Source organism: Emys orbicularis, chromosome 24, assembly GCF_028017835.1.
Source record: "Emys orbicularis isolate rEmyOrb1 chromosome 24, rEmyOrb1.hap1, whole genome shotgun sequence".
Classification (NCBI taxonomy): domain Eukaryota; kingdom Metazoa; phylum Chordata; order Testudines; family Emydidae; genus Emys; species Emys orbicularis.
This window is the reverse complement of record NC_088706.1, coordinates 1,932,330-1,958,543: the sequence shown is the minus strand read 5'-3', so window position 1 is coordinate 1,958,543 and position 26,214 is coordinate 1,932,330. Positions and strand designations below refer to the sequence as shown.

The 26,214-nt window shown below is 54.3% G+C and overlaps 1 protein-coding gene across 1 annotated transcript in view; it reads right to left on the bottom strand.

Annotated features, from left to right (window-relative positions):
* Positions 1-614: 614 nt before the first annotated feature.
* FBN3 (fibrillin 3) overlaps positions 615-26,214 on the bottom strand; it is a 259,180-nt gene continuing 233,580 nt past the window's right edge. The window contains exons 56-64 of the mRNA XM_065422247.1: positions 24,159-24,365; positions 23,607-23,732; positions 17,731-17,853; positions 16,675-16,791; positions 13,909-14,037; positions 6,143-6,262; positions 3,849-4,080; positions 3,126-3,294; positions 615-989 (exon numbers count right to left, since the gene is read on the bottom strand). Of these exons, the coding sequence (XP_065278319.1) occupies positions 615-989; positions 3,126-3,294; positions 3,849-4,080; positions 6,143-6,262; positions 13,909-14,037; positions 16,675-16,791; positions 17,731-17,853; positions 23,607-23,732; positions 24,159-24,365 (1,598 nt within the window). The remainder of the gene's footprint in view (positions 990-3,125; positions 3,295-3,848; positions 4,081-6,142; positions 6,263-13,908; positions 14,038-16,674; positions 16,792-17,730; positions 17,854-23,606; positions 23,733-24,158; positions 24,366-26,214) is intronic.

The window sequence follows — 26,214 nt, the reverse complement described above, 5'->3', positions numbered from 1 at the left end:
ACAATATAAAAAAAGAGCGCGGCAGATAGCGAGCAGCCAGTGTCGGCTGAGGAGGATTTTCCAGAGCACCATTATGGCAATGCAGAAGCAAAGGAAAAACCAGATACGTTGGGAAATGGCACCAATACAGCAGCTTCTCTAGAGGTCACGTCTGAGCTCTGTCCTCAGCCACCGCCCATCTCCTAGCTTGTGGATGGCGAGTGGCCCTTGGCCATGGAAGACAGGGAGGTTTCAATGGGAAAATCCTTGTCAGCTCAGACTAACAGTGTCATGTTTAAGGGAAGAGGGCAGGGCCGCCCATCGCAGGGGATGAGAGCACAGAGGGAGACACAGCCCCAGACAACAGGGTTTCAAACCATGGACAAAGATTTCACAAGCTCTTTTGAGGGGTTGCTTGGTGCGTAACACAGGCGCTCTGTGAAGCAGAGCGGCCCTTAGCTGCCCAGGGCCCAGTGCTGAGTCCAGGGGCACATTTCCTAGCAGTCGGACAGCGTGGCCGGCGAGGTGCTGGCACAGGGATGCGGCGATAGCAAAGGGGTTTGTTTCCAGGAGTGGGTGGCGCTGCTAAGAACTGGGCTGTGGCTGGCTGGGTGGCTGGTTGGTTCTCATGGTGTCTAGTAAAGCTGGAGCTGAAGCCTCATCCTGAGTGCTTGGCCAAGCTCCCCTGCCAAGTAGTTGAGGTCGTTCTTGGCCTCCAGTTTCTGCAGTTCCTTCTTGCGATACAGGGGCACGCTCACGATCTCCAGCAGGTAGGTGCCAGGCACCATCTTCTTGCGGCCAAGGTGCAGGTAGCTCAGTCCTTCTTTCTGGTGGAGGCGGAAGTAGCCGTCCTCGTTCCCATGAGAGACCACATAGCGCACATGGTTTTCCAGGGGCTCTACAGCCGGAAGCAGCTCCAGGATGTGCTCCTTGTGGTCCAGGGCCGAGAGGTTCAGGCTCATGGACAGGGGAGCATCAATGTCCACGCTGGCCAGACTCACTGCGGGCTCCTAGGGAGAAGAAGGCAGGGCACCTTAATGAACTGGCACAAAGGATAATCTGTGGCCAAGCCCAGAAAGGCCTGGGTGTGAGAAGGGAGCCTGCCCAGGGCACCCAAAGCAGCTCGGAGAAGTGGTTCCAGTGTAGGGTTGCCAGGTGTATGGTTTTTGACCAGAATGCCCAGTCGAAAAGGGACCCTGGCCGTTAAAGGTCCGGTCGGCGGTGCAGCGGGGCTAAGGCAGGCTCCCTGCCTGCCCTGGCTCCGCGTGGCTCCTGGAAGCAGCGGCATGTCCCCCCTCCGGCTTCTACGTGTAGGGGAAGCCAGAGGGCTCTGCATGCTGCCCACGCCCCAAGCGCCAGCTCTGCAGCTCCCATTGGCCAGGAACCATGGAGCTGGAGGGGGGACATGCCGCTGCTTCCGGGAGCTGCTTGAGGTAAGTGTGACCCGGAGCCAGCACACCTGACCCCCAGGCCTGATCCCCCTCTTGCCCTCTGAACCCCTCGGTCCCAGCCCAGAGCATCCTCCTGCACCCCAAACCCCACACCCGCAGCCAAAACCCTCACCCCTTGGTGCCCCAGCCCCCTGCCTCAGCCCAGAGTCCCCTCCCACACTCCAAACAACTCAGCCTCAGCCCAGAGCCCCATCTTGCACCCCAAACCCCTCATCCCCAGCCCCACCCCAGACCCCACACCCCCAGCCAAAACCCTCACCCCTCGGTGCCCCAACCCCCTGCCTCAGCCCAGAGCCCCCTCCCACACTCCAAACCACTCAGCCTCAGCCCAGAGCCCCATCTTGCACCCCAAACCCCTCATCTCCAGCCCCACACCAGAGCCCGCACCCCCAGCCAGAGCCCTCACCCCTCCCACACCCTAACCCCGTGCCTCAGCTGAGAGCCCCCTCCCATACTCCGAACTCCTCATTTCTGGCCCCACCTCAGAGCCACACCCCCGTCCGAGCCCTCACCCCCTCCTGCACCCCTACTCACTGAGTCAGCCCGGTGAAAATGAGCAAGTGAGTGAGGGTGGGAGAGTGAGCAACAGAGGGAGGGGGGATGGAGGAGCGGGGGCGGGGCCTCAGAGAAGCGGCCGGGCAGGGGTGGGACCTTGGAGGAGGGGCAGGGCAAGGGTGTTCGGTTTTGTGCGAGTAGAAAGTTGGCAACCCTACTCCAGTGCTGGGGATCCCACGTGCTCCCAGGGCAGCTGCTTCTCTTGCCAAAACGTTCCTCAGACTTAGTTTTTCTTCCTGCTTTGCCTGACTCCCCTGGGTGGCTGACCCAGGCCAGTAACTCCTGGCTCTGCCCTGCTGGCCAGCGAAGGTTCTGACTGTGCCCGCTTGGCACTGCCCTGTGGCTTGGGGTACAAGCAACCCATGCGATAAAGTGAAGAAATGTCCCTGTCGTGCTGAACCCCTACCTGGTGAGGCAGGTGTTCACGACTAGACGGGACCGTTAGACCATCTCCTCTGACCCCCTGCATATCACACAGGACAAAGACCCTCCAGCCCACCAGCGCTTTCAGAAAGAGACGGCCTGCCAGGGGACGGAGAATCCACTCGGACCCTGGCAGGTTGTCCCAATGTTGTTTATTATTGAAGAGGGTTACAAATTAAAATGCTCCGTGATCTGAATGAAGTGTACGGATGTGTGCCCATGCACTGGTGCACTGTCTCTGACGGTGACTGGGCGTGTCACCAAGGCCTGCACTCAGGTTTGACTCCAGTAGCCCTGGTCTGACTGGGTGAGGGGGGCTCAGCAGATGGCTGAGCTGAGGGACAGAAGGGGTGCACAAGTGTTTGTGCAGCACTGAGCACACAGGGTCTGTGATGGTGGCCGGGTCCCTGTCTCCCCTGTGAATATGTGAGGGAGGGTGCATGGTCTGGTCCCAGATAATACCCCACACTGTGGGGACTCAGCAGCCCCCCAGCCAATGGGGACGGCCCTCCCTCTCTCCTGGGGTTCTGAATGCACTGAGGCACTGAGTCACCAGGCACAGGGAAGGCTGATGTGGGGGTGGGTCTCTCTGGGCAGAGGTCCATCCTGTGACTGTCTCAGTGGTGCTGGGCTGGGGATGCCACACAGCTCTCTCCCAGACAGTGCGTGGGCCTGGCTCTCAGCTTGCCTCGAGCTGTCCGGAGGGCTGTGCATTACCTGGTGCCCATCAGTCCCGTTGATGCTGCGGCGCTGACGGCCCCGCTTGGGGTAGCCATTTATCTTGCACTCGTAGCAGGTCTCGGGGGAGAGCAGGTTCTCCTCATCCTCCTCCGGAGGGGCAGGCAGATAGGAGCCTTTGCCGAAGCCGAGTCCAGAAATACAGTGCCTGGGGCGAGAGGAGTAAACAGTGGGACAGGATTCACCCAGAAGCCCCATAACACATGGCGCTCCCCAGTGCCAAGGCCCGTGAGGTGGGACCGGGCACACACCCAGGGCTATGCCTGCGTCTGCCAGGCGGTGGGTGGGGTGTGCAGTGCACAGCACAGTGTATGCTGCAACAAGGAGCCTGGGTTTCAGTGAGGAGAGGGTTAATGGGATGTGCTCCCCTCTACTGGGGCACTCAGACGGGGTACACAGACACAGAACACCATCCTGGGCAGCACTGGAAGGACCCAGGCAAGCATCCGGGTATGTGTGTTTGCACGTGTGCAGCTGTGCATGACCGAGCATGCTTGGGAGCGTGAGCGCACATGGGTGTCCCTGCATGAGCATGCACCTGGGAGTGTGAGCGCACAGGTGGGTGTGTCTGTGGGACTGTACAGACACTCACAGGATACGTCTGAGCTCAGACTGCCGCAGGGGAGGGTGCTCCGGCACAGAGCTAGCGTGAGCCCAGGGGTCAGCACCTGCCAAGGTAACGGAGCAGCCCCATCTGCTCACCCTTGTCCAGCTCGGAAGTATCCCCCAGGGCAGCCACACAGGTAGCCCCCATCAGTGTTGGAGCAGCCGTAGCTGCAGGGGCTGCCGCCGGCCGAGCACTCGTCCACATCCTGGCACCCGCCGAAGGCCTGGTCGAAGTCGAAGCCGGACGGACAGACGCACTTGAAGCTGCCCAGAGTGTTGTAGCAGGAGGCGGAGCCGCAGGCGGAGGGGCTGGAGCACTCGTTTTCATCTGGAACCAGGACAGAGCAAAGGGCTCAGGCTCCTGGAGCCCAGCAGAAGGGGACGGCTGTGGGTGGGAGCAGTAGCGTAGCTAGCGGGGTGCAGAGGAAGCAGCCGCTTCCCCTCAGCACACTTTGCAAAAGCAGCGCCTTTGCAAAAGCGGCCGGAGGAGCGAGGGGGGGCGCGGCCGGAGAAGGGGGGGGGGCGCAGGCTGGCTGTGGCCCGGCAGCCGCGGCCGGAGAAGGGGGGGGGGGCGCAGGCTGGCTGTGGCCCGGCAGCTGCGGCCGGAGAAGGGGGGGGGGGGCGCAGGCTGGCGGCGGCCCGGCAGCCGCGGCTGGAGGAGCGAGGGGGGGCGCAGGCTGGCGGCGGCCCGGCAGCCGCGGCTGGAGGAGCGAGGGGGGGTGCAGGCTGGCTGTGGCCCGGCAGCTGCGGCCGGAGAAGGGGGGGGGGGCGCAGGCTGGCGGCGGCCCAGCAGCCGCGGCTGGAGGAGCGAGGGGGGGCGCAGGCTGGCGGCGGCCCGGCAGCCGCGGCTGGAGGAGCGAGGGGGGGCGCAGGCTGGCGGCAGCCCGGCAGCCGCGGCTGGAGGAGCGAGGGGGGGCGCAGGCTGGCGGCGGCCCGGCAGCCGCGGCTGGAGGAGCGAGGGGGGGTGCAGGCTGGCTGTGGCCCGGCAGCCGCGGCCGGAGGAGCCATGGGGGGGGGAGGGGCGGTGCGGCCGGAGGAGCCAGCCAAGGGGGGGGCGTGGAGCGGCCGGAGGAGGAGCCGGGGGTGTGGCCAGAGGAGGAGCCAAGGGGGGCGCCTTTTTTAGGTTTGCTCTCCCTCCTCTTAAAAGCTGGCTACGCCACTGGGTGGGAGACCCTGCTAACGTCATTGCTCCAGCTCCCTGCTGCCTCCATCCTCTGCCAGTGAGATTAACGAGCCTCCGGCTGAGCCCCTTGGCCAAACACAGGCAGCTGGGCTCCCTGCATCAGCTCTTCAGTCACCAGGAAAAGGAGGAGGTGAAGGACAACATCTTCCTACAGGGGGCCTAGCCCCTCCCTTAGGTGCCTAACGGGCTGATCTGCTGTCAGGAATGTGGAGCAGTGTAGCGGGGTGGTCCCCCTGCTCCTGCCTGGAAGGGCTCAAAGCGGCCCGGGAGAGGGCGGTGGCAGAGAAAAGCTGGGCTGATGGGAAGAGCAGCCACAGCTGTTACCAGTGCAATCAGGGCCCAGCTGGCCCTTCTAAGAGGGCTGGGGCCTGGCTGCAGGGAGGTGAGAGAAGGTACCTGGAGTGGAGCAGGGCTGGGGGAAGGCCAAGGGAGCTGGGGAGCGCCGGCCTGAAAACGCCCCCAGGCTGTGGCCTAGCGGCAGGCCAATTAGGTATTGGGGTTGCAGGGGGCAGCCCATGGGTAGGCAGAGGCAGCAGGTCCAAACCCCCCTTGCCTAGGATGAGTGGCTTTTACACTGCAGTCTGCCCCAGTGAGCGGGGGCTAGATGGTGACTGGCAGTAGCCCACGACTGAGGCAAGGTGGGGATAGAGGTTTGGAGGTTCCCCTGGGTGGGGAGACCCTGAGACTGCAGAGGTATTGCCGGGGGCAGCACCCCAAAGACAAGGGGCACTGGGTCCTGGGAGGGACACAGGGCCCAGCGGCAAGCGGGACACCGGCCTGCAGAGAGCACTCCGGAGCTGGAAAAAGAGCTAATTCCCAGGACACCAGCAGGAGGCGCCGCAGGGGTGAGTCCCGCCCTCTTACGAGCAGCCAGACCCTCTGCTGGCATGTGGGGTGGGAGCAGCAGGAACTCAGCCCCTCCGCAGAGATGGAGTTCAGCCCCTGGCTTTAGACGGCTGTGCTGGCAGACTCTGGCCCAGCGTGGGCCTGTAAACTACACACAGAGCATTTGTCTCTCCTCTCCCTGAGGGCGGCCTAGTGCCCAGCACAGGGTCTGCAGCGAACCCAAGGTCCTCGGGTTAATGACAAACACAGGGAAATTGCTGACCTGCCAGAGGTGGAGCAAGGAGTCAGCAGCTCAGCTGGGAGCAGCCTTCCTCCCCTAGCTAGTACGCTGCCCCTCCAACATCCCCAGCCCCACACTCACCCACGCACTGGTTCCACTGGTAATGCTGCACATAGCCCTGAGGACAGCCACAGCGGTAGCCTCCCAGGACGTTCTGACAGCCGTGCTGGCAGCGATGGTTCCCGTCGCACTCATCCACATCTGATGGCACAAACAGCACAGATGGCCCGTCAGACACCTCCCGTCAGCTCCTGCAGCCCAGTGTGCAGAGCCCAGAGCCCGGCAATGCACAGAGACAGAGCACCCGTCAGCTCCGGCTCTCTGCTAGCTAGGGTGACCAGACAGCAAGTGTGAAAAATCGGGACTGGGGTGGGAGGGGGGGCGGAATAGGAGCCTATATAAGAAAAAGACCCAAAATTCGGGACTGTCCCTATAAAATCGGGACATCTGGTCGCCCTACTGGTAGCAGAGCCCAGAGAAAAGCAATGCACAGACACAGAGCACCTGCCTGAAGGGGCTCTCAGGAGGGCTCAAACGATGGGACCAGCTTCCCTGGCTGCATCCACGCCAGATCCCTGGTTACTAACGACTCTGACGTTAAAGCAATTGTGGCAAAGTCATGATCGGCCTTTGTGATTTAGGGCCTGAATCCTGGCGTCTTTGCTGCTCACCCCTTCCTGCCCAACAGGGACAGCCAGCAGGTCTGGTGCCTAAGGCCCAGCCCTATTGCCCTGCCCCCATGCTGTGGGCCCATCCTCCTTGGGAGACAGGGACATGGGCAACCACAAGAGCTGTCTGGTGAAGTCCTGCCACTGCTCCTCTCTGGGCAGACTGGGCTCCCTCTGACTCGTTGTCCTGGAGGAGGGAGGGCTCATCCCCCCAGCCCAGCAGAGGACTCCGCCCCTGCCAGCACCACGATGGGGCGGTGGGGCAGTGAGGGTCAGACTCTAATCCTACGCTTGGTCCCAGGGGTTAGTGAGGATTGAGCCGGGGCAGGAGTGGACTGTCTCTGTCGCGGGCCCTGAGCCCCTGGCATCCCCTTGCTGGCTGCCTTTGGCCATGCTTCAGGGCCCATTGGTCTGCCTTAGTTCAGTCTCGAGGGGTTTGTGGCTCTGATGTGCGTCTCCCCTATTCTTGTGGCAGTGAGAAGTGACTGCTACTCTAGCAGGCGTGGGATTAGTGGCTTTATTGTTGTTTCTTGTTGCCTGGGTTGAATACTGGCTTCTCTTCTCCACTCTCAGACGTGCTCTGTGTGGCAGGTTTTGCCTGGTCTGAGGTCAGGCCCCCTGATTATGCACATACACAGCTCATGCTCCAGGCGCTGTGCCCTGGGCAGTAGCTTGCGCAGCCCATTCTGTGCTGAGTGTCTGCAATGGGCTAATACGGCCGTGGTCTGACACGCCCTCTGCTTTGCTTTCCCAGGGCTGCACTATAGAGAGATGTTGCCCTTGTGTCCACCCCTTGTGTTGTGAGTGTCCAGGAGATTCTGGGGTGGGACAGGGCCGCTGGGACCATCTAGCCAATCCCTTGCACCGGGGCAGGGAGATCCCTGCCTCATCTCACCTCGAATCCCTGCCAGGATGCTGATTCCAGCCCATCGCATGACAGACTGTTCCAGTGCCGTGTGATGAAGAGTGCCATTCAATTGCATCACATGAAGGCAGATAACTAAAAAGTGACAGATTTTATATGTGCTTGTACACAAATACTAGAAGTCTAAATAGTAAGATGGGTGAACTTGAGTGCCTGGTATTAAATGAGGCTATCGATATAATAGGCACTATAGAAACTAGGTGGAACAATGAAAATCGATGGGACACAGTAATTCCAGGGTACAGAATATATATGAATGACAGAGTAGGTCATGTGGGTGGGGGAGTGGCACTATGGGTATGACACATGTCCAGAAAGGGTGCTGGATGAATGACCCAAATTCAAGCTATAGGGACATATTACTAGATAATGTTTGTGTTTTTGGGTGTTTACATATATATTGTTCGAGGTTAACAGTGTAATCAAACAGTCCCTGTCTATGCTGTATTCTGTTAATTCAGAGATCAAAACGAGATCTTGACATTTAAATGAACTGTAAATATAGTGATAACATTGTATTGATCTCTCTTTGAAGTATATAGCAGATCACCTACAAATGGTGCAAAACAGGCAATTACCTTATGTTAATCCGTGTAGCTAATTACCGGTTATGCTTAGGAAATAGGTCTATTTCAGAGTCCAGATGATTGCCTATTGTTCAGCTAAGAACTCCAAGCTGTCAAGAGAAGGCCTGGAACTGTATAAAAACCTCTTGGGTCCTGATCCTTTTGATCTCCGATCTGCTGGATGCTTCATGCAGGGGAAGCTTATATCATAAGACTGAGATCTCCAGTCCCACTTGGATCACCCTGGATATGAACATTGGACTATAACCTATGGACTAATCCTGAAAGAATTCTTTGCAACTACAAAGCTCACCATCTCTACTATGAATCTGATCTCAGAACTGTACTCATGTCTGTATGTATACTGATCTTTTAACCAATACTCTCTCTTTTCTTTTAAAATAAATTTTAGTTAATAAGAATTGGCTGTAAGCATGTATTTGGGTAAGATCTGGAATATTCATTAGCCTGGAAAGTAATGTATCCGATCCTTTGGGATTAGTAGAACTTTCTTATATGGTGAATAAGATTTTCAGTAATCCTCATCATATTAAACTTGAGTGTCTGGGTGGAAGCCCAAGGCTGGGTTGCTATAAGGGAACTGTGTTTTTGGCTTCTGTGCCACCAGTAAGGTATTGTAGAAGCTGTTTTGTGCTGGCTTGGTAAATCTAAATATGGGGATATCCACCAGCTTTGGGGATTCTCTGCCCCATTATTTGCAGTTTGCCCTAATTGAGTAACTTCTAAGTGGCCCCCCGGCACCTTGGTCACAATATGAAAGAAAGCATTGAGTCAAATACAGTAACAATCTTAAATGAATCAAACTGTACCACAGAATCGCTCTGGATCAGGGGTGAAAGCTGCAGAGGTGGCTGGGAGCCCTGGGGTTTGGGGGCAATTTAAAGGGGTTCCGGCATCCGCTACCCTCCAGGGCCCTTTAAATCGTCTCCGGAGCCCTGCTGCTGGAGCCCTGGGGTAGCGATGGCTATTGAAAGGGCCCGGGGTGGTAGAGGCAGCGGGAGCCCCGAACCCTTTCAATAGCCACTAGAGCCCTGCCGCTGCTACCCCAGGGCTCCAGCAGGCTCCAGGGGCTATTTAAAGGGCCCGGGCCCTTTAAATTGTCCCCGGAGCCCTGGGGTAGCGGCAGTGGGGCTCCAGCGGTGATTTAAAGGGCCCAGGGCAGTAGCGGCGGCAGGAGCCCTGGGCCCTTTAAATCGCCACCCGAGCCCCACCGCCGCTACTCCAGGGCTCTGGCAGCGGGGCTCTGGCGGCAATTTAAAGGGCCCTGGGCTCCAGCCCTTTAAATTGCTGCCTCAGGAAGCCGGTCCACCCCGGTATGGCGCACCAGCTCTTGCTGGCAGGGGTGGCAGGTTTGTAGAAATTTTGGTGGTGCCCAGAACCTGCCCCTGCCCAAACTCTGCCCCCCCAACTCCACCCCCCACCTGCCCAAGGCTCTGGGAGGGAGTTTAGGTGGGGGAGAAGGTCTGGAGTGCAGGCCCTGGGCTGGGGCAGGGGACTGGGGTGCAGGCTCTGGGAGAGAGTTTGGGGAAGGGAGGGAGTGCGGAGGGAGGGGGTGCAGGTTCTGGGAGGGAGTTTGGGGATAAGAGGGAGTGCAGGGGTGAGGGCTGTGGGGTGAGGCTGGGGGTGGATTTGGGGTGTGGCTGGGGATGAGGGGTTTGGGGTGTGGGAGGGGACTCAGGGCTGAGGCAGAGGATTAGGGTGCATGGGGATGAGGGCTCTGGCTGGAGCTGGAGATGAGGGGTTTGGGGTGTTGGAGAGGCTCCAGGCTAGGACAGAGGGTTGGGGTGCAGGGGGATGAGGGCTCTGGCTGGGGGTGTGGGCTCTGGGGTGGGGCAGGGCTGGGGATGAGTTTGGGGTGCAGGCAGGCTGCCCTGGGACTGGAGCCAGAGAGGAGGACTCCCCCCAGCCCTCTCCCTGCCGGCAGCAGCGAGCTCTGGGGTAGGGACCCCCTTCTCCCCCCCGGCAGCACACTCACCCCCCCCCCACTGTCACTGCACGTGCTCCTAGGGCCCCTCTCAGGTCCAGGAATCCCCCTCGCCTCCCCTGTGGTGGGTGCCATACCAGGGGGGCTGCCATCACATGTGCGCCTCCTCCCCTGCTGCTGCCCCTCACTGTAGCCTCACTGGCAGTGGGGGATGGGGCTGCCCCTTGCCCAGCGTGGGGCAAGAGCAGTGACTGCGGGCAGGGGGGGTGGCTGTACTGGTAGAGGGTCCCACCGAAAAATGAAAGGGTCTGAGGGGGAAGGGCAGCCTGCCCAGGCAGTAGTGGAGGGGGGGGTACTAGGACCCTGCGGCGGCAGTTAATGCAGGCAGGCAGCATGGAGCTTCAGGGGAGAGACATGGAAGGGAGATGCAAAGGGGGGCTAGCCCACACTCAGAGGAGGCACGGGGGGGGGGGGCAGCAGGTGGGGCCGGGGGGAGACCCGGCCCCGAACATTCGTGGAGCCGGGCCCCCGGACCCTCAATATTGCTGGAGCCAGGAGGAGGAGTCAGAGAGGGGGAGAGTGCTCCATTTTCTTGCCAGTCCTCCGTACCGGCCCGTACCGGCTTAATTTCACCTCTGCTCTGGATAGACATTCCCTGCTTGAATAATAAAAGTATAGCAGTAAGAATATACTGCTGACCAGGATGGTGATGGTGATTGTGAAGTGCTCTGGGAGATTACAGAGGCTATAAAAATAGAAATCTCAGTAATAATGGGGGATTTGGACACATCACCTCAGGACGGGATGCAGAGATAAAGTTTCTTGACACCTTAAATGACTGCTTCTTGGAGCAGTTAGTCTTGGAACCCACAAGGGGAGAGGCAATTCTTGAATTAGCCCTAAGTGGAGCACAGGACCTGGTCCAAGAGGTGACTATAGCTGAACCACTTAGCAACCATAATGTAATTAAATTTAGCATCCCTGTCGGGGACAAAAAAACCAAAGAAATCCATCACAGTAGCATTTAACTTCAGAAAGGGCAGAGAGAAAAAAGAGGAAGCTAGTTAAACAGAAATGAAAAGGAACAGTCACAAGAGTGAAATGCCTGCAAGCTGCATGGAAACTATTTAAAAACACCATAATAGAGACACAAATTAAATGTACACCCCAAATTAAAAATATGTAGTAAGAGGACCCAAAAAGTGCCACATGGCTAAACAACAGAGCAAAAGATGCAATTAGAGGCAAAAAAGTTCCCTTTAAAAATTGCAAGTCAGATCCTAGTGAGGAGAATAAACTCTGGGAGGTCAAGTATAATCAGGCAGGCTAAAAAAGAATTTGAAGAACAACCAGCGAAAGACACAAAAATTAACAGCAAAAAATGTATAAGTACATCAGAATCAGGAAGCCTGCCAAACAATCAGTGGGGCCACTGGACAATCAAGGTCTAAAGGAGCACTCAAGGAAGACAAGGCCATTCAAGAGAAGCTAAATGAATTCTTTGCATTGGTCTTCACTGTACAGGATGTGAGGGAGATTCCCACACCTGAGTCATTCTTTTTAGGTAACAAATCTGAGGAACTGTCCCAGACGGAGGTGTCAATAGAAGAGAGTTTGGAACAAATTGATAAATTCAACAGTAATAAGTCACCAGGACCAGACGGTATTCACCCAAGAGTTCCAAACGAACTCAAATATAAAATTGCACAATTAGTAAGGTTAAATCAGCCTCTGTACCAGATGACTGGCGGATAGCTGATGTGACCCCAATTTTTAAACAAGGCTCCAAAGGCAATCCTGGCAATTACAGACTGGTAAGTCTGACTTCAGTACTAGACAAACTGGTTGAAACCATAGTCAAGAACAGAATTATCAGACACATAGATGAGCATGATATGTTGGGGAAGAATCAACATGAATCAACAATTGAGTCCAACCCCCCACCTTCACTAGCAGGGCCAAGTACTGATTTTGCCCCAAATCCCTAAGTGGCCCCCTCAAGAATTGAACTCACAAGCCTGGATTTAGCAGGCCAATGCTCAATCCACTGAGCTATCCCTCCCCCCATGATAAGGGGAAATCATGCCTCACCAATCTATTAGAATTCTCTGAGGGTGTTAACAAGCATGTGGATAAGGGGGATCCAGTGAATATAGTGCACTTGGACTTTTAGAAAGCTTTTGACAAAGTCCCTCATCAAAGGCTCTTAAGCAAAGTAAGCCGTCATGGGGTAAGAGGGAAGGTTCTCTCATGGATCAGCAACTGGTTAAAAGACAGGAAACAAAGGGTAGAAATAAATGGTCAGTTTTCTGATTGGAGAGAGGGAAATAGTGGTGTCCCCCAGGGGTTTGTACTGGGACCAGTGGTGTTCAACATATTCAGAAATGAACTGGAAAAAGGAGTAAACAGTGAGGTGGCAAAATTTGCAGATGATATAATATTACTCAAGATAGTTAAGTCCCAGGCAGACTGCAAAGAGCTACAAAGGTATCTCACAAAACTGGCTGACTGGGCAACAAAATGGCAGATGAAATTCAGAGTTGATAAATGCACAGTAATGCACATTGGAAAACCTAATCCCAACTATACATATAAAATGATGGGGTCTAAATTAGCTGTTATCACTCAAGAAAGAGATCATTGTGGATAGTTCTCTGAAAACATCCACTCAATGGGCAGCAACAATCAAAAAACCTAACAGAATGTTGGGAATCATTAAGAAAGGGATAGATAATAAGAAAGAAAATATCATATTGCCTCTATATAAATCCATGGTATGCCCACATCTTAAATACTGTGTGCAGACGTGGTTGCCCCATCTCGAAAAAGATATATTGGAATTGGAAAAGGTTCAGAGAAGGGCAACAAAAATGATTAGGGGTATAGAACGGCTTCTGTATGAGGTGAGATTAAAAAGACTTGGAAAAGAGATGACTAAGGGGGGATATGATAAAGAGCTATAAAATCATGACAGGTGTGGAGAAAGTGACTAAGGAAGTGTTATTTACCCCTTCACATAACATAAGAACCAGGGGTCAGCCAATGAAATTAAAAGCCTGCAGGTTTAAAACAAACAAAAAGTACCGCTTCACACAACACAAAGTCAACCTGTGAAACTCATTGCCAGAGGATGTTGTGGAGGCCAAAAGTATAACAGGGTTCAAAAAAGAACTAGATAAGTTCATGGAGGACAGGTCCATCAATGGCTATTAGCCAGGATGGTCAGCGATGCAAGCCTGTGCTCTGGCTTTCCCTAGCCTCTGTTTGCCAGAAGCTGGGACTAGATGACAGGGTATGGATCACTCGATAATTGCCCTGTTCTGTTCATTCCCTTTGAAGCATCTGGCATTGGCCACTGCCGGAAGATAGGATACTGGGTTAGATGGGTCTGACCCTGTATGGCCATTCTTATGTTCTTATGCTTCATTGAACTCATGGCCAGAAAGAACTGGCCTGACCCTCAGCTTTCATCACCTGAGTCCTGGGCTGCATGGGCTGCTGGCAGTAATTCCCTGCACCTGCATGCTAATGACAGGCCCAGAGCCAGCTTTTCTCCTGGCTGCAGAGTGATCTCTGCTACCCTCTGGTCACAGGCCAGAGATCGGAGGGTGCCACACTGTGTGCACTGACAAGCATCTGAAAAACCAGGTTAGCCACCACTGGCTGTACTTAGACCTGCTCCAGGAATGACAAGTGGACTCGGAACACTTCCATACAGGGCATGCTTGGAGAGAAACACCTACCTTCACAGTTGATACCAGAGCTGTCCAGGGAGAATCCTTTCTGGCATTCACAGTTATAGCTGCCTGGCGTGTTCTGACACTGTCCTTTGGCTCCACACAGCGTGGGCTGGGCTGTACACTCGTTATTGTCTGTAAAACACCAATTGCTTTGTATGGCAGACTGGCCTGGAGCTTGCCAGCTAAAGACCCTTTCCAAGGGAGGTCTCAGCACGTTACCTGCTGCAATACCACGGCGAGGAACAGAGACAACAGACTTGAGGAAAAGAGTGGCAGGAAAGGGGCACAGTTTACAGCAATTTTCTAAAGAGCAGCAGAAATACACATAGATTCATAGACTTCAAGGTCAGAAGGGACCATTATGATCATCTAGTCTGACTCCTGCACATCACAGACCATAGAACCTCACCTGCCCACTCCTGCAATAGACCCCTAACCTCTGGCTGAGTCACTGACATCCTCAAATCTTGATTTAAAGACTTCCAGTTACAGAGAATCCACCATTTACACTCATTTAAATCTGCAAGCGACCTGTGCCCCTGGCTGCAGAGGAAGGCGAAACTCCCACCAGGGTCTCTGCCAATGTGACCCGTGGGAAAATTCCTTCCTGACCCCAAACACGGCGATCAGTTCAACCCTGAACATTTTCACAAGACCCAGCAACCAGACACCTGGGAAAGAATTCTCTGCAGTAACTCACAGCCCTCCCCATCTAGTGTCCCATCACCCGGCCATTGGAGATATTTGCTGCTAACAGTTGCAGACTGGCTACATGCCATTGTAGGTACTCATATCATACCATCCCCTCCATAAACTTATAAAGCTCAATCTTGAAGCCAGTTAGGTTTTTTGTCCCCCACTGCTCCCCTTGGAAGGCTGTTCCAGAACTTCTCTCCTCTGATGGTTAGAAACTTTTGTCTAATTTTAAGCCTAAACTTGTTGATGGCCAGTTTATATCTACTTGTTTTTGTATCCACATTGGAGCTTAACTTAAATAACTCCTCTCCCTTCCTGATCATGCATCCCTCAAATGTATTTATAGAGAGTAATCATATCTCCCCTCAGCCTTTGTTCCTAAGTGCATCACCTTGCATTTTGCACTATTCAATTTCATCCCATTTCTATTACTCCAGTTTTCAAGGTCATCCAGATCTTCTTGTATAATATTCTGGTCCTCCTCCGCATTGACAATACCCCCCAACTTTGTGTCATCTGCTAATTTTATTAGCGCATTCCCACTTTTTGTGGCAACGTCGTTAATAAAAATGTTAAAGATTGGTCCCAAGACCGATCCCTGAGGAACTCCACTAATAACCTCCCTCCAGCCTGAGAGTTCACCTTTCTCTATGACCCCTTTAGCCAGTCTTCCTTTTAACTAGTTCCTTATACACCTTTCAATTTTCATATTAATCCCCATCTTCTCCAATTTAACTAATAATTTTCCATGTGGAACTGTACCAAATGCCTTACTGAAATCCAGATAGGTTAGATCTACTGCATTTCCTTTCTCTAAAAAATCAGTTATCTTCACAAAGAAGGAGATCAAGTTGGTCTGACACAAACTACCTTTTGTAAAACCATGTTGTATGTTATCCCAATTACCGTTAACCTCTATGTCCATAACTTCTTTCTCTTTCATAATTTGTTGCAAGACTTTGCATACAGTTGAGGTCAAACTAACAGGCCTATTGTTTCCCGGATGACTTTTTTTCCTTTCTTAAAAAATAGGAACTATATTAGCAATTCTCCAGTCATAGGGCATGACCCCCGAGTTTAGAGATTCATTAAAAATCCTTGCTATTGGGCTTGCAATTTCATGTGTGAATTCCTTTTATATTCTTGGATGGAGATTATTCGGGCCCCCCGATTTAGTCCCATTAAGTTGTTTGAGTTTGAATTCCACCTTGGATGTGGTAATTTCTACTTCCATATCCTAATTTCCATTAACCACCCTGCCACTGTCCCTCAGCTCCTCATTACCTCTATTTAAAACTGAGGCAAAGGATCCGTTTAGGTGTTGGGCCATGCCTAGATTATCTTTAATCTCCACCCCATCCTCAGGGTTTAGCGGTCACACTTCTTCTTTCCTTGTTTTTTTTTTTATTTACCTGACTATAGAACCTTTTACTATTGGTTTTAATTCCCTTTGCAAGGTCCATTCTGCTTGGCTCTTGGCAGTTCTCACTTTATCCCTACACTTTCTGACCTCCAAGAGGTAGCTTTCCTTGCTGATCCATCTCATTTTCCATTCCTTGTAGGCTTTCTGCTTTCTCTTAATCACCTGTTTGAGATGCTTGTTCATCCAACTTGGTCTGAAACCCTTCCCTATGAATTTTTCCCTGTGGTTGGGATGCAGGTGCCAGATAGTTTCTGCAACTTTGACTTAAAGTAATTCCAAACCTCCTACACATTCAGATCCCTGAGTTCTTCTATCCAGACCACTTCCCTAACTAATTCCCTTCATTTTTTAAAGTTTGCCCTTTTGAAATCAAGGCCCCTAGTTGCAGATCTATTTTTGTTTAGTCTTCCATTTAGTTTAAACTGAATTAGCTCATGATCACTTGAACCAAGGTTGTTCCCTACAACCAGTTCTTTTGTGAGGTTCTTACTACTCACCAGTACCAAATCTAAAATGGCTTCACCTCTTGTTGGTTGTCCAGACCCTGCAGTCAGAGCAGGGGGCTGAAAGAAGCATTTCCCTCCAGGCTCCCCAGGGTGCTGCTGGTGGCAGCGGTGGGCGGGGGAGTTGCTAGAGCTGGCGTTACTCACCGATGCAGGAGGAGTGGTGCTGAGTGAATCCAGGGGGGCATTTACAGTTGAACCCGCCAACGACATTCACACACAGGAACTGGCAGTTGTGCTGCTTGGTGGAGCATTCATCCAAGTCTAAGGCAACAAGCACAAGCCCACGTGCCGATAGTTAGCCCTGTCTCGCACTCGTGTTACTATACTGAGCCACACATAGTACAGGGGTCCTCTGAGCCGCTCTGTGCCGGGCAGCCAGGACCGTGCAGAGCCACACTGTCCCAGGGCAGGCCAGAGAGGCAGGAACTGGACTGGGATTGGCCCTTGTGCAGGGAACACACCTGTGGCAATCTGTGCCTCACACTCGACCCTGCCCTGGTACTTGTGCCCTGGCCCTACTTGCAGAACCATGTATCAAGGCATGTAGAAGACAATGAAATTGTTCACTGCCTCGTGGAAATCTTTTCCACTAGCTGCATGACCTGTCTTACACTCCCAGAGCTCCTGTAGGGCATGCACGCCCCCAGCAAGATGCACCAGTTTCCGAGAGCCGGCCACAGCCACTAACACTAACTCTGCCCAGCACACCAGACGCTTGGTTGGCAGCAATAGCTATGGTGCTGAGTGAGAGCTGAGTGTGGCTTGGTGCCCCAGGGACGCAGACGAGTGCACCTTTGTGTAAGGCACGGGCCTCAGGAGAGCAGACAGTGAAGGGTGAGGTCTAGCTGTCAGCCCCAGGGGCCTGAGGGCAACACAGATGCCGTACAGTTGTAGTAGTTGGCTCAGGAGCTTGCACGCTGTCGGGGAGGCAGCACAGGGCCTGGGAGCTCCAGGTACTTGTTTATTCAGCAGAATATTGCTGAGGAGCCAGGAGAGAGGGTGAAATCCTGATCCCATTGACGTCAATGGGGCTGGGAGTTCAGCCACACACACTCCACTGCGTGTCCTTGTGTCACTGCACTTGGGCCCGGAAGCTGAATGACAGCAGAGAGCACGATCCCAGGGACATGGCTCCCCTCAAACCCAAGCCATGGTTGCGCAGGGCAGGGCCTCTGCTGCCTCCTGTCCTTGGGCTGGTACCTTTGCAGGTCTTTCCGTCCTCCTGGAGGATGTACCCCCTGGGGCAGGAGCACTGGTAGCTGCCCTCCGTGTTCTTGCAGATGAAGTTACATGGCTTAGGAGACTGGTTACACTCATCCAGATCTAGACTCAAGAGAAACAGGGCAAGTCAGCAGGAACATGGCTGTGGGCTGAGCTGGGTGATGGCCCGTTGGAAACACGAGGACTCTCATCAAATGGAACTTCCTGCTTAACCGGCTGTTTCCTACCTGGGGCCTGGTGACTCAGCCCAGAAGAACAGCCCCTCCCACCGCTCCCCGACAACAATGGGCAGTGGCACCTTCGAACTACAATTAGCGACGCCTTCCCTTCCCTTTGCCAGGGGAGCGAGACGTGCTCGCAGCGAGTGCCCTGGCGTGAGGGGGGCGTGATAACCTCGTGCCGAAGGGCCTGACTCGGACAGGCGCAGCCCACTTACACATGGACAGCAGGCTGGGTTTGCAGTGACCGGAAGGCTCATTGCGCCAGGGCCAACGCTAGGCACTTCCCATCTCCTGCTCCATGTAGAGAGCAGGTGACAGAGACTCCTCACCTAGGCACCTTGCTGGGGCATGCTGGGAAGGGACCCCAAGCTGGGAGTGGGGTGGATCAGTGAAAGAGAACTGCAACAGAGTGCCCACTGCAAGTCATGCCCCCTGTGTGCCCAGGGCTCTACAGGTCTCCTCGGTGCTGTGGGGCAGCATTGCTGCCATGGCTGTCCCATTTCCTTCTTGCTGCAATTCTGGGGGCTGGCTTGGATCTAGGAAGGCCTTTGGGTGCTGGCCTCCTAGGACGTCAGCTCAATCAACAGGGCTGGTCAGGGGCACATCGGATAGCAGCCCCTAGATCTGAGTACATGGCAGCTGGTGACAGCATTCTCTGTGGAGGGCCTCAGGCTCTTGAATTTATTCCCAGCTGCATGCGTGAGCCTTCAGGACAAAGGACAAGGCCGGGCCAGGGAAGCAGAGAGGTTTGCATTTGGGCAACGCTCTGTGCTTGTGATAAAAGAGGCAAAAACAGTGTGTGTGTGTGTGCCTGGCATGGAAATGACAGGGTTAACCAGCGTGTGACCGAGACAGGAACGTGGCCCGGAGACTACGGGGTTAACCAGCGTGTGACCGAGACAGGAACGTGGCCCGGAGACTACGGGGTTAACCAGCATGTAACCGAGACAGGAACGTGGCCTGGAGACTACGGGGTTAACCAGCGTGTGACCGAGACAGGAACGTGGCCTGGAGACTACGGGGTTAACCAGCGTGTGACTGAGACAGGAACGTGGCACGGAGACTACAGGGTTAACCAGCCTCTGACCGAGAAAGGAATGTGGCCCAGAAACTACAGGGTTAACCAGCCTCTGACTGAGATAGGAACGTGGTCCGGAGATTACGGGGTTAACCAGTGTGTGACCGAGACAGGAACGTGGCCCAGAGACGACGGGGTTAACCAGCGTGTGACCGAGACAGGAACATGGCCCAGAGACTACAGGGTTAACCAGCATCTGACTGAGATAGGCACGTGGCCTGGAGACTACGGGGTTAACCAGCGTGTGACCGAGACAGGAACGTGGCCCGGAGACTACAGGGTTAACAAGCGTCTGACTGAGATAGGAACGTGGTCCGGAGACTACAGGGTTAATGAGCATGTGACTGAGACAGGAACGTAGCCCAGAGACTATGGGGTTAACCAGCGTGTGACCGAGACAGGAACGTGGCCCAGAGACTATAGGGTTAACCAGCATCTGACTGAGATAGGAACGTGGCCCGGAGACTACAGGGTTAATCAGCATCTGACTGAGATAGGAACATGGTCCGGAGGCTACAGGGTTAACCAGCATTTGACTGAGATAGGAACATGGTCCGGAGACTACGGGTTAACCAGCGTGTGACCGAGACAGGAACGTGGCCCCGAGACTATGAGGTTCTGACTGAGATGGGAACGTGGCCCAGAGACTATGGGGTTAACCAGCGTGTGACGGAGACAGGAACGTGGCCCGGAGACTACGGGGTTAACCAGCGTGTGACTGAGACAGGAACGTGGCCCAGAAACTACAGGGTTAACCAGCGTCTGACTGAGATAGGAACGTGGTCCGGAGACTACAGGGTTAATCAGCATCTGACTGAGATAGGAACATGGTCTGGAGACTACGGGTTAACCAGCGTGTGACCGAGAAAGGAACGTGGCCCCGAGACTATGAGATTCTGACTGAGATGGGAACATGGCCCAGAGACTACGGGGTTAACCAGCGTGTGACCGAGACAGGAACGTGGCCCAGAGACTACGGGGTTAACCAGCGTGTGACCGAGACAGGAACGTGGCCCAGAGACTGCGGGTTTACCAGCGTGTGACCGAGACAGGAATGTGGCCCAGAGACTACAGGGTTAACCAGCATCTGACTGAGATAGGAACGTGGCCCGGAGAGTACGGGGTTAACCAGCGTGTGACCGAGACAGGAACGTAGCCCGGAGACTACAGGGTTAACCAGCGTCTGACTGAGATAGGAACGTGGTCCAGAGACTACGGGGTTAACCAGCGTGTGACCGAGACAGGAACGTGGGCCAGAGAACACGGGGTTAACCAGCGTGTGACCGAGACAGGAAAGTGGCCCAGAGACTACAGGGTTAACCAGCATCTGACTGAGATAGGAACGTGGCCCGGAGACTACAGGGTTAACCAGCGTCTGACTGAGATAGGAACGTGGCCTGGAGACTACAGGGTTAACCAGCATCTGACTGAGATAGGAACATGGCCCGGAGACTACAGGGTTAATCAGTGTCTGACTGAGATAGGAACATGGTCCGGAGACTAAGGGGTTAACCAGCATCTGACTGAGATAGGAACGTGGTCCGGAGACTACGGGTTAACCAGCGTGTGACCGAGACAGGAACGTGGCCCTGAGACTATGGGGTTCTGACCGAGACAGGAATGTGGCCCAGAAACTACGGGGTTAACCAGCATCTGAATGAGATAGGAACATGGCCCGGAGACTACAGGGTTAACCAGCGTGTGACCGAGACAGGAACGTGGCCCAGAGACTACGGGGTTAACCAGCGTGTGACCGAGACAGGAATGTGGCCCGGAGACTACAGGGTTAACCAGCGTCTGACTGAGATAGGAACGTGGCCCGGAGACTACAGGGTTAACTAGCGTCTGACTGAGATAGGAACGTGGCCCGGAGACTACAGGGTTAACCAGCATCTGACTGAGATAGGAACGTGGCCCGGAGACTACAGGGTTAACTAGCATCTGACTGAGATAGGAACGTGGCCCGGAGACTACAGGGTTAACCAGCATCTGACTGAGATAGGAACGTGGCCCAGAGACTACAGGGTTAACCAGCATCTGACTGAGATAGGAACATGGTCCGGAGACTACGGGGTTAACCAGCGTGTGACCGAGACAGGAACATGGCCCAGAGACTACAGGGTTAACCAGCATCTGACTGAGATAGGCACGTGGCCTGGAGACTACGGGGTTAACCAGCGTGTGACCGAGACAGGAACGTGGCCCGGAGACTACAGGGTTAACAAGCGTCTGACTGAGATAGGAACGTGGTCCGGAGACTACAGGGTTAATGAGCATGTGACTGAGACAGGAACGTAGCCCAGAGACTATGGGGTTAACCAGCGTGTGACCGAGACAGGAACGTGGCCCAGAGACTATAGGGTTAACCAGCATCTGACTGAGATAGGAACGTGGCCCGGAGACTACAGGGTTAATCAGCATCTGACTGAGATAGGAACATGGTCCGGAGGCTACAGGGTTAACCAGCATTTGACTGAGATAGGAACATGGTCCGGAGACTACGGGTTAACCAGCGTGTGACCGAGACAGGAACGTGGCCCCGAGACTATGAGGTTCTGACTGAGATGGGAACGTGGCCCAGAGACTATGGGGTTAACCAGCGTGTGACGGAGACAGGAACGTGGCCCGGAGACTACGGGGTTAACCAGCGTGTGACTGAGACAGGAACGTGGCCCAGAAACTACAGGGTTAACCAGCGTCTGACTGAGATAGGAACGTGGTCCGGAGACTACAGGGTTAATCAGCATCTGACTGAGATAGGAACATGGTCTGGAGACTACGGGTTAACCAGCGTGTGACCGAGAAAGGAACGTGGCCCCGAGACTATGAGATTCTGACTGAGATGGGAACATGGCCCAGAGACTACGGGGTTAACCAGCGTGTGACCGAGACAGGAACGTGGCCCAGAGACTACGGGGTTAACCAGCGTGTGACCGAGACAGGAACGTGGCCCAGAGACTGCGGGTTTACCAGCGTGTGACCGAGACAGGAATGTGGCCCAGAGACTACAGGGTTAACCAGCATCTGACTGAGATAGGAACGTGGCCCGGAGAGTACGGGGTTAACCAGCGTGTGACCGAGACAGGAACGTAGCCCGGAGACTACAGGGTTAACCAGCGTCTGACTGAGATAGGAACGTGGTCCAGAGACTACGGGGTTAACCAGCGTGTGACCGAGACAGGAACGTGGGCCAGAGAACACGGGGTTAACCAGCGTGTGACCGAGACAGGAAAGTGGCCCAGAGACTACAGGGTTAACCAGCATCTGACTGAGATAGGAACGTGGCCCGGAGACTACAGGGTTAACCAGCGTCTGACTGAGATAGGAACGTGGCCTGGAGACTACAGGGTTAACCAGCATCTGACTGAGATAGGAACATGGCCCGGAGACTACAGGGTTAATCAGTGTCTGACTGAGATAGGAACATGGTCCGGAGACTAAGGGGTTAACCAGCATCTGACTGAGATAGGAACGTGGTCCGGAGACTACGGGTTAACCAGCGTGTGACCGAGACAGGAACGTGGCCCTGAGACTATGGGGTTCTGACCGAGACAGGAATGTGGCCCAGAAACTACGGGGTTAACCAGCATCTGAATGAGATAGGAACATGGCCCGGAGACTACAGGGTTAACCAGCGTGTGACCGAGACAGGAACGTGGCCCAGAGACTACGGGGTTAACCAGCGTGTGACCGAGACAGGAATGTGGCCCGGAGACTACAGGGTTAACCAGCGTCTGACTGAGATAGGAACGTGGCCCGGAGACTACAGGGTTAACTAGCGTCTGACTGAGATAGGAACGTGGCCCGGAGACTACAGGGTTAACCAGCATCTGACTGAGATAGGAACGTGGCCCGGAGACTACAGGGTTAACTAGCATCTGACTGAGATAGGAACGTGGCCCGGAGACTACAGGGTTAACCAGCATCTGACTGAGATAGGAACGTGGCCCAGAGACTACAGGGTTAACCAGCATCTGACTGAGATAGGAACATGGTCCGGAGACTACGGGGTTAACCAGCATGTGACTGAGATAGGAACGTGGTCCGGAGACTACGGGTTAACCAGCGTGTGACCGAGACAGGAACGTGGCCTTGAGATTATGGGGTTCTGACCGAGACAGGAATGTGGCCCAGAAACTACAGGGTTAACCAGCATCTGACTGAGATAGAAACATGGCCCGGAGACTACGGGATTAACCAGCGTGTGACCGAGACAGGAATGTGGCCCAGAGACAGGAACGTGGCCCAGAGACTACAGGGTTAACCATCGTGTGACCGAGACAGGAACGTGGCCCCGAGACTACGGGGTTAACCAGTGTCTGACTGAGATAGAAATGTGGCCCGGAGACTATGGGGTTAACCAGCGTGTGACCGAGACAGGAACTGGGCAGGTTCTTTGTGCTGGGGAATGTGGGGCAGTGCCCCACGCTGCAGAGGGTTGGGAACGGCCCCTGTAATTCCAGCTGCATGGAAGGTGGACAGGAGAGCCGCAGGACACAGCCCAGGGGATGCTCTCTGGGGACTGTGAAGGCCAGGAGGTGCCGTGTCTGACTCACCCATGCAGGCTGTGCCCGTGATGTCGGTGGTGTAGCCCAGCTTGCAGTGGCAGCGGAAGGAGCCGATGCTGTTGATGCACTGTCCATTTCTGCAGAGGTTGGGCAGCACCTTGCACTCATCGATGTCTGGAGGAGGGAGGGACTCGTCAATGCAATGCGTCAGGGCACCCAGCCTCTGCCTGCGATGGTGGAGGGGTTCAGCCTCCGCACTGGGCAAGGGCCGTGTGCAGTTGCTCCACCCCAGCTCTGAGGGCTGTGCCCTGGGGGATCAATCCTGCCCTCCCCAGAGGAGTGCACACACAGTGCCTGCCCTTTGAAGGTGCAGCCTGCTCCAGCTGGTGCACCCAGCCTGCACCCATCCCCCACAGGGTGATTTGGGACCCTGGGGGAGCAGACACTGCACTGGCGTGGCACTGGCAGAGCATGTACAAGGGAGAGGTGCTGCTGTGCACCCAGACACCAAGGGCTAGCAGACACCATGTGGGGCGCATGCCCGGCCCATTACCCACCCGCCTTCCCCATCCTGTAGGCACTAAGCAGCCTGGCACGTACCTCGCCCATCGGTGGTGTACCCAGGCCCATGTGGACACATCTTTTTGTGCTGGGTGGTTCCTGGGAGCGGGCAGAGCTCACACTGGGTCCCCCAGCCGCGGGCACCATTGCAGCAGCACTCAGACTTGGTGACCGGATTGCGGTTGGTGGAGGACATCTGGCACATGGTCTGCAGCACTTCAGTGAAGCAGAATCCCTGGCGGGTGTCTGAGCAAAGAAAGAGAGGAGTGCAGTGACGGGGAGGGTGCCAGCGCCAGCCGCGACAAGGGAGCCGGAGACAGTGGTGGGAGAGGACACCTGGGCTTGCAGCAGGTAGAAGTGCTGCTTGACATGTCTGTATTCAGGGCCCATAACTGGCTGTGGATGGGGTGTGACCAGCCCCAATGTTATGTACAGGTCTACTCTTCAGCTTGGGGATGCCGGTGGGCAGAGCTGGTGTCAGATAGGCCAGCCTAGCATCTCAGAGTCACATCAGGGGCAGACCCTATGCGCACCCTCTGGGGAGCTGGGCCAGGATTATTCCCTGCAGGACATATCTAGTGCTTTGTCCACTCTAGCCTGGAATCCACAGCCCCTCTATCTCTGCCTCGGCTTGGTGCGACCTCCCTGAGCCTGCATGGAAGTTCCTCTTTGGGTATGTCCACACTGCAGCTGGGAGGTGGGATTTCCAGTGTGGTTAGACAGACTGACGCAAGCTCAGACCGAGTAGTGCGCTAAAAATAACAGCATGGACATTGCGGGGTGGGAGGCAGCTTGAGCTAGCTGCCTGAGTCCAAGCCCTCCTGGCCTGACCCTCCAGCTCTGACCTCAGGACGCCAGCCCAAGCGACCACCCTTGCCGCAACGTCTATGTAATGGAATGCTAAACTGTATTACACTGTTCAGCCACTAGATGCAAAATGCACAGGCTAAGCTAACCTCAGCCATACCTGGGAGAGCATTAAAGGATCTTATAATGAACAAATCTGGTGTCTATCTATCTCATAAGGAAGCTCAGTAGTCAGTCTCTATCTGATACAGAAGCTTGATCTGCTAGCTGCAGCCTTGCAATATACCACACAGAAGAAGCACATGACATGAAGTCAGAAGTAAACTAGTGCCAGAGGAGAACGAACAGCAGGAACAAAGCAACACAGGTTGGAGGATCTCATCAACATGCCACTCTTCAGTGCCCCAGAGACCTTCAGCGTTGACAAACTTTCACAATGAACAGACTGGAGGCAGTATTTTGCAAGATTTCAAATTGCTACAAAGCTGCATAAAGACACTGGAGATATTCAGGTATCTTCTTTAATTTATGCTATGGGGAAGCAGTCCGCAGCATAACTTGAAATCATTTGACTTTATTGAAGACAGTCACAAAGCTGACTATGAAACTGTTCTGGCTGTGTTTGATGCACATTTTATACCTTCGAGAAATGTGGTTTATGAAAGAGCATGTTCTCACCAGAGAATTCAAGAACCAGGGGGAAATGTTGAATGTTTTATAAGAGCTCTGCATGCATTGGCTGAAAATTGATTTTGGGAAAGCAAAACATGAAAATATCAGAGACAGGCTGATTGTTGTGTTCACAGATAAAAACCTTTCACAGGAGCTACAACTGAAGAGAGATTTAGCCCTAGTCACAGCTATCCAGATAGCAAAGCAGTCTGAACTAGTCAAACAACAGAACAAAAGGCAGGAGCAATTTGAAAAACCTGACACTAACTTAGAAGCTGTAAACAGACACTGGAGTATTTCATGGTTTAGACACAACAAATCCTGCATCTTGGCAGGGGGTTAAACTAGATGACCCTTGCGGTTCCTTCTAACCCTATAATTCTATGATAAAACCCCAGGCTAAGAGGGACAAATTCCAGCGTACATGCACAGGGTGTGGAAAAAAACATAACCCAAAAGAGGATGCATGGCCAGCCAGAGGCGCAAGGTGTAATACATGCACAAACTATGGGCATTTTGCTGCATTGAAGCAGTCAGGGAGTTGACTCATATTACAGACAATCAAGAGCCATTGTTTCTGGGATCTATCACTTGTGACCATGCAGACCCTGCCTGG